This window comes from Paramisgurnus dabryanus, chromosome 11, assembly GCF_030506205.2.
Source record: "Paramisgurnus dabryanus chromosome 11, PD_genome_1.1, whole genome shotgun sequence".
NCBI classification, from domain to species: Eukaryota; Metazoa; Chordata; class Actinopteri; order Cypriniformes; family Cobitidae; genus Paramisgurnus; species Paramisgurnus dabryanus.
Window position 1 is genome coordinate 34756737 of NC_133347.1, and position 15434 is coordinate 34772170.

Consider the following 15434-nt stretch of genomic DNA (forward strand, 5'->3'; position numbering starts at 1 on the left):
TTGATTTTGAACACAGGTAAAACTGTTTTGGGGCAAAGTTTCATACTGCAAGAGGTTTTGCAAATAGTGCTCGAAGATGAGGTTTTGTGTTTAATGTTTTTAGAAAATGGTGCAAGGTTTCAGAAATTGTGTTTTAGCAATGTTAAAAGTTTCAGTAGCCTTTTTGCCATTTATTACCAAAATATCTTTATTCAGTACATCTCGACTGTTTTGCACAGTTGCTGTCATGTTGAGATTGGTCTGTTTTCCAGCGGTCTTTTGCATGCACAAGGTTTACATGAGGCTCATGATATGTCATAACCATGTACACAACTCTTATTATTAATCTTTGCCTAGATAAATACAGTTTTACATTCTACGGCACCTTTAATAAAATGCCGGAAGAATCGTCACTGGGAAGGCATGGAGACAGACTCACTTATATAAGTTCTCAAAATGATTGACAGGACTGAATGTTTAGGCTCCTCCCAAACCTACTTCATTTGATTAAGTAATGCCAACTAATAGAAATGCTGGAGGTTAAGTAGAGGTCCAGAAAACAGAGAAAAGAAAACATTCAAAGTTTGACAGAGCTGCTTGTATAGAAGCAGCAAATGAGCTTCATGGAAGATTAAGCTTAGGAAAATTTAAGGTGGAACTCTATGCAACACATGCAGCAGTATGACTTTTATACAATTACCATCTAAATGTGTCTGATGAAGTGGAAATAGCACTTTTTGCCCATAATGAGTAAAGGTATATTAAGAGATAAAAGGGGCAGAATGAAAACAACCATCCAGTGGTTCAAAACCAGAACAGTACAAATAGGCACAACACCACAAAAACAAGAAATATAACATTGAAAGTCCTTTGAGCTTTATAATTAAGCTGGTATTATGTATGCTCTAATTGCAACCTTACACATAGCAACTAAAGTTTGAAAAATGGGATCATGAAAAACAGCAGCTTTAAAGCCAATACAATTGTTAGTGTTAGTCCATTGTGCATTAACCAAGATAATGTAACAGATAAAACATGTATTTGTAAAAGCTTTTACATCTACATCTATAAACATTTTTTGTTGCCGTTTCTCATACAATATTAACAAATACAACCATAATGCAAAGTGTTGCCTCTGAATTAAATTATGGGGCTGATAAAGTCTTGTGTGCTGTGTATTATACTGGACATTATTGCCAATGTACACAATGCATTTACCAACATTTTGCCAGATATTCAGTATTTTCCAATAAGAATTTCTTGTAGGTTCTGGTTTTGATGTATTCTGATATAAATGGACACAGGATCAAAATGCATCAGCAGACTGTTTAGCTAAACATTTCATTGGAATCTGTGATGATTGTAGACATGGTAGCAATTTAGAAGGTGGAAACAAAAGATCATGTGGTTAGAGATGGATTCTTCTACAGCTGGAAACAAGTGATTAAAAATCTTAATGTAGAATGACTACTGCAAAGAGATTTCCGATAAGAACAGAATTCAAATCTTTCACTTCTAGAGAAAAATATCTAGTATAAAAATCAACCTGAAAGTTTTTTTTAATCAGTTTTATTTCGTATTCACGTGTCATAAAGCATTAATGAGTTTTGACCTTATTACACAACTACAATTTTAGACAGCACAGCTTCTAATAAAACAATGTCTCTGCTTTGCTGCTAATTAAAAACACAAGAGGAAAGAGAAAAACCCAAAACAAAACACAGCACTGTTATAATTCAGATGAGCATCAGGAATGTGAAGGTCTTAACCTCCATGTAGGTCCTCAGTGCCAGTAAAAATGAGTCTGTCTGGATGAAGCTCTGTGTGCTGTTCTCTTTCAATCATTCTCAAATGAGTCTCAGCATCACGTCATTCATTCAAATAACGCTCATGGCTCTGAATCAAAGTGCCTGATGGCCAATCAAAACTTTAAGCTGAATCCTGGACCAGCTTTAGAGGCGCCCTGGTTAGCTGTGGTCAGATGGAAACCAGTATCCTTAAGATCATCGTCACCCTAAGGAAAACAACAGAAAAGATGTGTAAAATGTAATGTTTATGCATTTGGGATTTTTTGGATAACTAAACTATAATAATAATCATTGAATGAAACACAGACATCCTTTTATTAGAAATAGCATCTCAACTGATGAACCGCGTTTAATAAAACTAAGACAAGTAATTGATGTTTGCTTTTAGGTGTAGTTTAAGACAATGAAAATGTTTTTACCAGCTGACTGAAGCCCAGGCCTCCTTCTGGGGGGCGTGGGCTTGTTCCTCTCTTCACTCGCTGTTGCTCGCTCTTAGCCGGCCAGGTGGGAAACATGGAGGGCTCAATGGGGAGCGGTGACTCTCTGAAATACTCGTGCTTGAGGGCTTCATCTGCAGTGATTCTCTTGGCGGGGCAGTAAGTCAGAAATCTGAGATGGGCAGAGAGACCATTTTTAAGATAAAATGGGTAGCACTTTATTTTACAGTACGTGTACTTACAGTGTACATATATGGTAAATAAGTTGTACTTACCGACAAATGTGTGGTACTTACTTTTAGGTATCTACATGGTAAGTAATTGGTATCATTACTGTACTTACCAGTAGTACATACTTGGTAGTTAAAATGTAACTCTAGATAAGTACTGGGTAATAACATATACATACGTATAGTGTAGGTATACTGTAACTAACTAGAAACACTACTGTACTTACAAATGAATGTACAATATAAGTATTTAGTATTTACATGCAAGTTAGGGTAAATGACAGGTATTTAAAGTGTACATATATGATAACTAATATCAAACACTACTGTACTTACAAATAGTATATACATGATAAGTGTGTTGTACCTGTAGGCCAGTGTAAGTTAATGAAAGGCATATATGGTGTATGTATGTATACTGTAACTAACTAGAAACCTACTGTACAATGGTTGATGCTATATCTTAGGTGGTAGGTCCTATATAATAACTGTGTAAAAAGCAACACTTTATTTTACAGTCCTGTTTCCATGTAGTTACCATGGACGTACTAGTGAATGTACCCAGTAGTTAATGCGTAGGATAGTCAATGGTTGGGTTTGCTTCACAGTGACATGTATATGATGCTATATCTTAGGTGGTAGGTCCTATATAATAACTGTGTAAAAAGCAACACTTTATTTTACAGTCCTGTTTCCATGTAGTTACCATGGACGTACTAGTGAATGTACCCAGTAGTTAATGCGTAGGATAGTCAATGGTTGGGTTTGCTTCACAGTGACATGTATATGATGCTATATCTTAGGTGGTAGGTCCTATATAATAACTGTGTAAAAAGCAACACTTTATTTTACAGTCCTGTTTCCATGTAGTTACCATGGATGTACTAGTGAATGTACCCAGTAGTTAATACGTATTATAGTCAATGGTTGGATTTGCTTCACTTCACAGTGACATGTATATGATGCTATATCTTAGGTGGTAGGTCCTATATAATAACTGTGTAAAAAGCAACACTTTATTTTACAGTCCTGTTTCCATGTAGTTACCATGGACGTACTAGTGAATGTACCCAGTAGTTAATGCGTAGGATAGTCAATGGTTGGGTTTGCTTCACAGTGACATGTATATGATGCTATATCTTAGGTGGTAGGTCCTATATAATAACTGTGTAAAAAGCAACACTTTATTTTACAGTCCTGTTTCCATGTAGTTACCATGGACGTACTAGTGAATGTACCCAGTAGTTAATGCGTAGGATAGTCAATGGTTGGGTTTGCTTCACAGTGACATGTATATGATGCTATATCTTAGGTGGTAGGTCCTATATAATAACTGTGTAAAAAGCAACACTTTATTTTACAGTCCTGTTTCCATGTAGTTACCATGGATGTACTAGTGAATGTACCCAGTAGTTAATACGTATTATAGTCAATAGTTGGGTTTGCCTCACAGTGACATGTATATGATGCTATATCTTAGGTGGTAGGTCCTATGTAATAACTGTGTAAAAAGCAAAACTTTATTTTACAGTCCTGTTTCCATGTAGTTACCATGGACGTACTAGTGAATGTACCCAGTAGTTAATACGTATGATAGTCAATGGTTGGGTTTGCTTCACAGTGACAAGTATATGATGCTATATCTTAGGTGGTAGGTCCTATATAATAACTGTGTAAAAAGCAACACTTTATTTTACAGTCCTGTTTCCATGTAGTTACCATGGACGTACTAGTGAATGTACCCAGTAGTTAATGCGTAGGATAGTCAATGGTTGGGTTTGCTTCACAGTGACATGTATATGATGCTATATCTTAGGTGGTAGGTCCTATATAATAACTGTGTAAAAAGCAACACTTTATTTTACAGTCCTGTTTCCATGTAGTTACCATGGATGTACTAGTGAATGTACCCAGTAGTTAATGCATACGGTTATTTAATGCTTGGTTTAAAGGACAAAGATACTGAGTACCAAAATGGCACATCAGTAATGTTTGTTCTTATCATATAGGTATGGTATAAGTATAACTTACATTTACCTGCAGGTACAACACACTTATCATGTATATACAATTTGTAAGTACAGTAGTGTTTCTAGTTAGTTACAGTATACATACATACACCATATATGCCTTTCATTAACTTACACTGGCCTACAGGTACAACACACTTATCATGTATATACTATTTGTAAGTACAGTAGTGTTTCTTGTTAGTTACAGTATACATACACCATATGTGCCGGTCATTAATTTATGACCTACAGGTACCACACACTTATCATGTATATACAATTTGTAAGTACAGTAGTGTTTGATATTAGTTATCATATATGTACACTATAAATACCTGTCATTTACCCTAACTTGCATGTAAATACTAAATACTTATATTGTACATTCATTTGTAAGTAGAGTAGTGTTTCTAGTTAGTTACAGTATACCTACACTATACGTATGTATATGTTATTACCCAGTACTTATCTAGAGTTACATTTTAACTACCAAGTATGTACTACTGGTAAGTACAGTAATGATACCAATTAATTACCTTGTAGATACCTAAAAGTAAGTACCACACATTTGTCGGTAAGTACAACTTATTTACCATATATGTACACTGTAAGTACACGTACTGTAAAATAAAGTGCTACCGATAAATGAGTGAAATGGCAAAAACAGCTGATGGTGCAAGTGTGCTTTACTGTAAAACGTCTAGCGTCACTGTGGGAACTGTAAATGAGCGCAGAGCTGAGGTCAGAGATTGGGTTTATATAAACATCTGTGTTTTGGTGCTGGCCTGAGATCAGACAGTGTCTGTATTCAAGCTGACTGCAGATTCAGACAGAACAAATGCTCAAAACGGGTCAACGAACAGTTCCATAAAAGGAAATGTTTTGGCATAGTTTTTCACAAAACAAAAAATTAAGGCAGTTTTTTTGTTTTCAACAAAGCTTGTGAAGTGAGATTTTTTACTTTTAGAAAATGTTGAACAGGAGGTCAAATGAACTACCCTGCACATTTTTGAGACACACAGTAATAATTAACAGTTGCAAACCCAATTCATTAGTACGGAAAAGGATTAGGGCCACTGCCATTCTGACTTTATTCTCAGAATTCTGACTTTAATCTTTAAAGTCAAACTTTATGCCGTAACGATCTCGTAGAGACACGTGACGTGTTTAAAGCCCTGCATCCAGTTTTGTTCTACAGCGCCTGAAGTTTGTGAATTATCCGTAATTTCTCTCGAGAAACCACACGCATGCATTTTGTTTATGATAAAAACATGAAGCAGCGCGTGATGAGCTGTTCTGTCATGCTGGTGGATGATCTCAGCTTCAGCACGGATCGTGATGAGCTCCCTGATCTCTGCTACAGTCAAGTTTGCCGACATTTTTTAGTCATGAAAGCAACCATATTGCGACCACATCCCCGTAGCAGTGCTTAATCTATTTTTATTAGGGATGTTAACAATTAATTGATCTTCGATTAATTGTCGATAAGAATTAAATCGATAAAACTTAACGATTGTCGAAAAAGCAAACGCGTGTGTCCGGCGCCTGCGCAAAGCACATACACAGCTGGTGAAAAAACTAACCAAGGGCGAAGAAGTTAAACTAGCCATGATCACAACGATGCTCGATGCCAAACACACACTTGGGCTTTTTGTCCTCATTCGAGACGAGGCTGGCTGCTAACGCAACAAAATGGCATCCGCAGAGGATCTGAGAGGGTCCGATGCCGAAAATCTAAACACAGTTAGGATACTGAAAGCAAAGACCCACTTCAGGGAAGCCTGCAAGATTAGCATAGCAACACTGCTTTACACAGGAAAGGCGTCCAGAAGCCGTTTTTAATAAACAGATTAAAATGAAAACTTAAATTCTGGCAAGAAACTGTTAAATGTAAACTCTAACTGACTGTCGTTACATTCTGAACGCCCGCAACATATATCATTGATCATCATCATGACTGGCTGAGGCGCTACACGCTAAACACTGTTGCGGGTTTTCTAATGGAAGGTTAAAGTCTTCATAACATAAGCATCTTTGCTGAAAGTATGCCGCAGGTCTAAAGCTGAGGTAACGACGGGAAAAGTGCCCTTTCGTGTGCTTCTTGGATATAATTACAACAAGCGGTGTATCGACGACTCAGAAAGTGAGGTGAACAACTAGAAAAATAACACTTGATGATAATGAAACTTTTATTTTGTCATGGATGCATGCGACTGTGCGAAGTGCCCGTTATGAGTTTACTGTGTCTATTAGTCATTATATTTCGTTACGAGATTAAATTGATGATTTTTATCAAAACACCAACTACATTGACTCATTTTACAATCCCACTAGCATATTATTTAGACAAAATAAAATCTTTTTAAATTCGCGTGAGGAAGCTGGTGTTTTTACGCACACTTTTATGTCATTGGCTATATGCCACTGCTGTAATGGCTTATTGCACTATTACTGTTAACGATTATTCGATTGATTGATCGTTAATTTAAATGATCATCGAATATGGGAAAATGCATAATTTGACATCCCTAATTTTTATCTAAAATCTTTGACCAAACCTCTGGATATTATTACCCAGAATGCAGCATCACGTCTGATCCTTAATCAACCATAACAGTCCACATCACACTTATTCAGCATCAAATGTAAATCTCTAACAGAACAACCTTCATCCTTTAGTGTCATACAGAATTACTATTCAATTTATTGGATGAGCATGTTTGAACTGTTCTCTAAGGTTTGGATGAGCCCATTGTTATGTTATGCTGGTCTTTTGTTAAACATTTAAACTTAAGCAAAGCCTACTTGCGGTAAAAGTATTTTAGAGTTTATTTTCATGCGTTTCCTCTCATATATACGTGGTATTTGCAGCACAGTTGTGATGTCCCACAGATCTCATGCTTCTTTGAGCAGTGATGATATATAGAGCTCAAATACAAATACATCTTTCAGGTTCGACCTTTCTGAAGTGTCAACCAATGAAAGAATCCCTTCAAACAGTGTTTCACAAGACTTTATGAAACACAGCTCCCTTTCACTGCAAAGCAAACCATGATGTGAAGTGACTGAAGTTTGAATGATGTTTAAAGTCTATTACACCTGTGCGTGTATCATTGCAGTAAATAAAACCAGGTCACTAACAGATTGTACTCAAAATGGCTACTGTTTGGTTATAGTTTGATTCATAAATGAAGATTGAATCATTTGAAATTAACTAATGGTAATGTTTAAGATAACACATTAAAACATCCATATTTAAGTTTATCTTACTATTTATTGAAAGGTGTAAGAGTTGAGTTTTATGTTTAGGTAAAGTAGGGGTGTAACGATTAACCGTGTAAATGGGCGTTTTCTCAGTGAATGAATCTGAATGAATTACGGTGAAATCCCGGCACATCCGAACGCCAGGGGGCGCTCTCATGCAGAAACGTCCTTTGTGCCACAGAAGACGTAGCATTACAAACGCTATTCCAGAAAATGTCTACAGGAATATTTATACGCGGTTCTTCAAATTGTTTCAGGCATTTTCATGATAATAAAGAATATTTTGAATGATTTTTATTTAACGAGTGTTGCTTTTTTAAATGCACGTTATAAACAACTCCAACTCATAATGATTTTAGATTGATAAGGACTTCCTACTGACAAAATGCCATAGTACACGCACAAGCCGTGCATGAAACAAAGAATCGTAGCCTTGCGATTCAGAATCGATTTCAGACAGGCATTTTTAATGGGACACGCGACTGAATCGTTACATCCCTAGATGACATGCAGGTAGGAGCGCGTCTACTCAAATAAATGTGTTTAAGACAAAACAGCAGAAAAAAACCAAAGCAAATGAGCTGTTGAAATGCAATAGTGTGACTAGTTAAAATTTGAACTAAATACAGAAATGCCTACATTTGTTTTTGTGTGAATCTGAATTCTGTTCTATTTCTTCATGAATTTTTAAAAAAGCTATTAAAAATATATTTGTGCAAAACGAGACATGTGAATCTTACTTGTTCATGAGGTCAAAGCCCTGGTCGGAGAGCAACGCTCCAAAGCGTTTACGGAGGTTGTTGTAGGGGTATTCAGTAAAAGTCATCTTCTTTACTGCGGGCAGCTCACTGTAACCTGGCCAGATCTTTTCACTGGGAGAGCCCAAATCCTACAGGCACAAACACAGACCTTCAATTATTTAATTGATCAAAGTATGAGTGAATAAAAAGATATTAAAGGTTTTACCCTTTCGATGGTTTTTGTCCTATAAACAGGTTGTTTATTGATACTCAAGCATAGAAAATATTCAGTATAAAAAGTTTTAAAGTCCCCCCGTGTTGAAAATCAGGTTTTTGTTGTTGTTTATGTGTCTATGTGGTGTTTTAAACATGCTTTAAGACAAAACATGTGCAAATTCATCATTCAATACACTTGCTGAGTATGTTCTACATAAAATTGCAGCTTCTGGAAAAAACAAATACATTATTATCCAGCAATATTATCCAGTGGCACCATGATGAAAATAAACTCTTTTACTGCAGTAACCACTGATTAACGTGTACACTTTAAACATAGGTTCGTGTTATATGTGTTTATTTTTTTCAAACTCATTTGTAATGCCTTCAGAACACTTGAAATTTACAGCATAAAACGTGAAATGATGAAATTTTGCTTCCTTCTGAAGCATTAGATGAAGCCCAAACTCTACTTCGACCGTCGGTGTCTGTCTGCAGGAAGTAATTTCCGCACAACCCGTCTGTGTGAAGTCCAATTTTTGACATCTATTTTGACAGTACACGTACAACAGTGCAAGCGCAAGAAAAATGTTGAGACATGGTCCACTATAAACAACATACACAATGGAAATAGACAGTGGTCGCACACACCATCATAAATGTATGCTCTTATTTTCCTTTTCTTCTAATAACAGACAGCTAATTTTAACATTAACTAATATATGTTTAAAATCTATGATAAGTTGTTCTGTTGGCATTAACAACATAAATTGCATTTGTAATTATCATCAAACATATGATCAACAAATTATATAAAATATGTGACCTGTGCGGTCTACAGGCTACAGAAAAAATAATGTCAATTTTGGTTGAACTTGAGGTAAATTAAGCCCTTGTCTAGCAATCCTAGTGCTCTAGTCATTAAACATAACAACTTAATCTGTTTTTGTACATTTTCTGAGGGGTGTACCGTCCTAAATAATACAAAGGATGCATGTCCATCCACGGAAATTTTGGTTTTGGTTTAAATACATGCAGGAATGAGAAAATAAAGTGCGGGATCTTCCTCGCACTGACTGACACATCTGAAGCAAGCGCACAACCCCAATTTTCCGGTCTATAAGCCGCGTTTTTTTTTACATAACTTGGCTGGTGCTGCGTCTTACAATCAGGTGCGCCTTGTAAGTCAGTATGAATTAATTTTGACATTTATAAGGCAAGAGACATCATTACCGTCTACAGCCGCGAGAGTCCACTATATGCTGCTTTTGTAATTATGTAATTCAATGGGTTCTGTAATGTGGAATGAAGAGTATGTGAACTTCACACTAGTTGGCTTGTTCGGTTAATTTGGCCTTTTCAACCTTCCAGGTAAATTCTGTATGCTATGGTTTATCGTGTAAATAACTGATATATTTTATTATATTTAACTTTAACGTATTATATATTACTTTAACGTACAGACATCTATTCAGCCTGCTGTTCTGTCTGCTATTGTTTAATTGAATAACTTGCCTTTCCAGATTAAATGGCTGTTCTTCGGCTTGGATTTTGTGAAATAATTTTCTAAATAAACGCGACGTATAGTCCACTGTGACTTATACATGTTATTTCGTCTTAATGACGCATTTTTTAATGATGCGGTTTATATTCCGATGGGGTTTGTAGAAAGTACGGTATACACATTAGGGCTGCACGATAAATCGCATGCGATACCATGCGCATCACGTCAGTAATGCCGGTTCCTTGATTAGTATTAAATCGCCAACAGCTGCTTTTAGATGGCGCAACATTAACTACACAGAGCCGTAGTTCCCTGACAAGCTGGGCCATATCGCATTCATATCGCAGGCGTACACATATACACATATACACAGAATTAGTTTAAAAAATATCTGTTTTGTCAAGAATTCATGCAGATATAACTGTTATGTATTAAGTGAATGCTTGGTTAACTGTTGAGAAAAATATCTGATGTATAACATTATATTAAATCCTTGCATTACAGTAGATCTTAAAGCTTTCAATCAAACAATAAAAGAAAGTGATTTCGTTTTTTAAAACTTAAAAAGTTTTTTTCCTCAAAATTTACTTCATCAACTTCAAACAGGTGTAGCTTTGTCATTTTTTTGTCAAATTTCAACAAATTATACATAGTGTTTTTAATAGAGAATGACAAAATATTAAGAACTTGAAAATTTGTCAGCATGGGTATATTATACATTATTAGTTCAGCTAATGCGTTACCAAAATCACCGAAGCATTTACGGCTTAATTTCTCCATTAAGTATTTAAAACGTGTGCCACACATTAAAACATACCTTGAAAATTTTGTTAATTTGATCAATCTCAGATTTTCCAGGAAATAAAGGTTTCTGGGTGAGAAGTTCTCCAAATATACATCCTACAGACCACATGTCCACAGCTGTTGAGTATTCCTGAGAGACAGATTTAAGACTTAGTGTTCAAATGCCTTTACAAACCATACCATCATCCCACTGCAAGTAATATTATCAAACTTGAAACAGCAGTACAATGTTAAACTGTTAACTTGCATGTTTGCATGTACACAAGAGTTTATTGTGTCTGTGATTAAAGAAACTGTTCTTTTTAAGGACATTTAAGATCAGTTGTGTATGGTCAGTGTCATGTTTAATGATGTATTTGACTGACCTTTGCCCCCAGCAGTAGATCAGGTGAGCGGTACCACAGTGTGACCACCACAGGAGTATAGGGCTTGAGGGGAGAGCCGTACTCACGAGCTAAACCAAAATCTCCAATCTGCAAAATATATTTCACATCTTAACCACCATTTCAATTAAAAGAAATTTTACACCAGGTCAAACCCTTTGCATTGTTGAGAAAAAAAAAAACAGGCCAAAGTACACACAGACAAAAAGCATTAGTGTTGCACATTGTTATAGTGTTGTAGATGTTCACAAAGACACAACTACACATGTTTTTTTCAGCACATCATGGGTCAGGGATTTAAGCCAAAAAATCATCCGACTGAAAAAAATTTAAGCAATCACTTTGTGTCGTGGTCGCATACTGCCTCAATATTCCAACACCATGTGGTCCAAAACCCTTACTAGTTCAAAGCTAGGACATATAACCAATATTTTTTTCAAAACTTTACCCATAATACATGTATAATAAAAACTTAAATAAATTGAGAGTAATTTTTTTTGGTACATTTTTTAATTCAGAATGTAATAGCCTTTAAGGCTATTCGTATTTTGTTAAATCATACAGTGAATGTGTAAAAATTCTGAGCACGCAAAGTTAAATAGAGATGACAGAATTGAAGTCGTTTGCCACTAAATGCAGTTTTAAAGTTTAAAATTACTTTAATCTAACTTAGGGATGGGCAACTTTGGTCCTGCCGAGTTTAGCTCCATCTTGCCTCAGCACACCTGCCTAAAAGTTTCTAGTATGCCTAGTAAGACCTTAATTGGCTGCTTCAGGTGTGTTTACAACATCCTGCATATTTTGAATACAGTATGCATCACATGTGACAAAGACTTGATGTGACTTAAACATTCACCTGTTGAAAATGATTTTGTGTGTCAATATCTTTGCACACTGTATCTGATGCGTATTAATTCATCCATTGGGAAAAAATGTGCAAAACAATACAAAGTATAGTCTCCGTAATGTTAGCACTATTCACTGCGAATGGATGAATAGCAACAAGCTATTGTTTAGCTAACTAAAGCAAGGCAGCTTTCTAAATCCCTCCCTGCTAGGGAGAATTGTTTCTTATCTGAGAAGATTTAGAACAAGCATTTCAGACCCAATGTGCAAAGACCTTAAGGAAGCGTTTTTGTGTTCAATAGATTTTGATTTGCTATAAGGCAAATGTGATAACGAAAACTGCGAGTATATATCCTGCGTCAAAGGACAGGAAGAATTTTTTTTGTAAAAATTTGATTCAGTTGTTGTAATTCTACCTTTAAAATGCCTTTGTGACTCAGTAGAAGGTTGGAGGTCTTCAGGTCACGATGAAGGATCCAGTTGTCATGAAGATGACGTGTGCCTCTCAAAAGTTGAATCATCAGCGTCTTCACCTCACCTGTAGAAGAAACAAACATTCACAGAGGAATTCATTCTTTAAAGATGTTACATCATGAATCCAATCTGATGTGTGTGTGTTTTCATACCAGGCAGGAAGGGTTGCTTCATGGTTTCCATTAGACTCTTCAGATCATGCTCCACATAATTCATCACAATGTAGATTTTATCCATATTACTGCCCACAACAATCTCCTACAACAGCCAAAACAACATAAGAGACTGCTTAGATAGCACAAGGGTGCCTTTATACTTTTACATTCAGACTTATTATCAACATGATCATCTTGATTTAATTCTTGAATTTATTTGTTTTCTTAGCGCATTGATTCTTTCTACACCATCGACAAGTTATTTCGTCAACTGAAAGCCAACATTTCCCCGCCAAAGACTAGTTTTAACAGCAATCCATATATCTGCTATTATGCTGTAGGTGGCGCTGTAACCCACCTGATAAAACAATGGAGCATCTACGGATCCAAAAGCAGTAAATACTCTTGTGCATGTATGGATCATCGTTCTGATTGGCCGTACGCAAATTTATTGACTGACTTTGCTTCAGTTCAGAAGACATTTAATAACCATATGGATTCGTTTTTGACGGATCAATGCACTTTTTGGATCTTTAAAAATGGATCACTATCCAATTCATAAAGATGAAAAGAGCCAGGATATTATATATATAACCTTGACTGTTTGGCTGAGAGTAATATATGGGCTTTTTTCATTTGGTAGTAAACTAGTCCCTTAATAACCCTCACTAACAAATAACAATTAGCCCTGCATAAGTAAGCTAAACATCATTTATATAAAACATATATTTTTTAAACGTTTTAAAACGTATCAATAATTATTGTAAAATAAGAAAGAAGGTTTTCTGACCCTGACGGTGACGATGTTTGGATGCTGGGCTTTCAGGATGGTGTTAATCTCTCGCAGTGAGGTAATTGGAAACCCCTCTTTCTCTTTCTCCATCTTCAGTCGCTTCAGGGCCACAATCTCATCAGTCTTCTTGTCTTTGGCTCGATAGACGACTCCATAAGTGCCTTCTTCAATGCGGTTTAAACACTGGAACTCCTCCACACTCCGACAGCCCTAAAGCACAGCAATGACATGAAGAATAAAAACAGTGTTTGTGTGATCACGTGAGGGTAATGTGGATGTTTGTGCACGTTTATGTACCTGTAAAGCGGGCAGGTATTTGGGCAGCTCTTTCTTCAACTCGACAGGTGAGATGGGAGGAGATTCAGGAACGTAGTTGTCTTCTGGAGTAGCTGAATGAGAGGGAGTCTGAGGTGTAACATCTCCGGCATCTTCACCATCCTCGGTCTCCCCTTCTTCAACGCTTACCTCTGAATCATGATCAAACCTTGACTCTGGAACTGACATAATAAACAGCCATTATAGATGGCCACATAACTGGGCATAAAACACAAAAATATTTGTACAACAATAAGTAAAATGTAAGTGTCGCTAGAGTACATGTTTATCAAACACTTACTAGGAGGAATGTGATTTCCATTCTCTCTGTCCTCTTCCTCCTCTTCTGACTGTTCTTCATCACTTAATTCACCTAAGAAAAGAAAAATGTTTATATGATGTATGATAATGTCATTCATTTTGACCTAAACTCAAACAAAGTGGTTTACTGCACTAAAAAGCAGCAAAATTATATTATGACACCAATATTCAAACATATATATATAGTTTAAAAATAATCACAAACTCTTTCTGAAAGCAAAATTGATTATTAGCTGTATGCTGCAACACCGTAATCCATCAAATGGAAATGAAAGGTTTGATCTCCCGGTTCCATTTAATATTTTAATAGACAGTTAATGTACGCAAAATTATCCAAATGTAATACAAAGCATATTTTAATTATTAAAAAATCCTATGTCAGCTGGTGTCAGTCATCTAATATTGCATATGCATATATGCTCAGCCAGTTGTCTTGCTGACGTTTAATCCCATTTGTTGTGTGTAAAAACATCACAGTTTTTAGCACAATCCTTGTCGTAATTGTGTGCCCAACAAAAATTATAAAAAAACATATGTTTCTCTTTGCATTAAGTACACGTGAGTCCATCCGTTTCTCCTTAAGCATGCAAGGATGCAAGCAGAATTTCCCGCAGTATTGGTCAAAATCCTTACTCAAGAGTCGACTTTCACTCGAGCATGTAGATATGCTTCAAAAAGAACATTCCAAATAACATAAACAGGATAATCATATGTCAATGTTAGGTATGTTCTGTGTGTTATTATGAGAAGTCTACTTTATAAAGTTTTTTTATTTGCCCCTCATCAGTTAAGTAATGACAATTAAGGAATGCTACAGTTTTCAAACACTGCCCACAGATGGATTTTCTAAAATTACCTTTATTGCAGTGTGTTTTGTAGCTGTCCATCAATGTAAACGGCCTGCAAAGTCGTTCATCTGAAATTGTTTTAGCGAAGTGGTTAACGAACGAAGATGAATCAAGTGCAGGGTTTGTAATGTGCAACGCGTGAGTGGGTGCGTGATCGGGTATTTGCAGTGACGAATAAACAAATGCTCATAAAGCAGCATATGTCAGCGCATAACGTTACATACAGATCAGCTCTAACATCACCGATTTGAAGTATGTATTGATAGTACCATAAAACTAAGAATTATATAATTGTAATGTGTGGA

At 36.1% G+C, this 15434-nt stretch overlaps 1 protein-coding gene across 9 annotated transcripts in view; it reads right to left on the bottom strand.

The window, feature by feature from the left end:
* Positions 1-154: 154 nt before the first annotated feature.
* Positions 155-15434, bottom strand: part of cdk11b (cyclin dependent kinase 11B) — a 28453-nt gene continuing 13173 nt past the window's right edge. For 3 of the 9 annotated variants that reach the window (XM_065271362.2, XM_065271358.2, XM_065271359.2), the window contains 11 exons: positions 15138-15197; positions 14262-14333; positions 13943-14142; positions 13643-13855; positions 12850-12955; positions 12640-12761; positions 11360-11467; positions 11008-11124; positions 8471-8619; positions 2207-2396; positions 157-1993 (listed from right to left, as the gene is read on the bottom strand). In XM_065271362.2, the coding sequence (XP_065127434.1) occupies positions 1901-1993; positions 2207-2396; positions 8471-8619; positions 11008-11124; positions 11360-11467; positions 12640-12761; positions 12850-12955; positions 13643-13855; positions 13943-14142; positions 14262-14333; positions 15138-15197 (1430 nt within the window). In that variant the 3' untranslated portion in view covers positions 157-1900. Of the gene's footprint in view, positions 1994-2206; positions 2397-8470; positions 8620-11007; positions 11125-11359; positions 11468-12639; positions 12762-12849; positions 12956-13642; positions 13856-13942; positions 14143-14261; positions 14334-15137; positions 15198-15434 lie in introns of all 9 variants that reach the window. The other 6 variants (XM_065271366.2, XM_065271365.2, XM_065271360.2 and 3 more) reach the window with 5 other exon arrangements.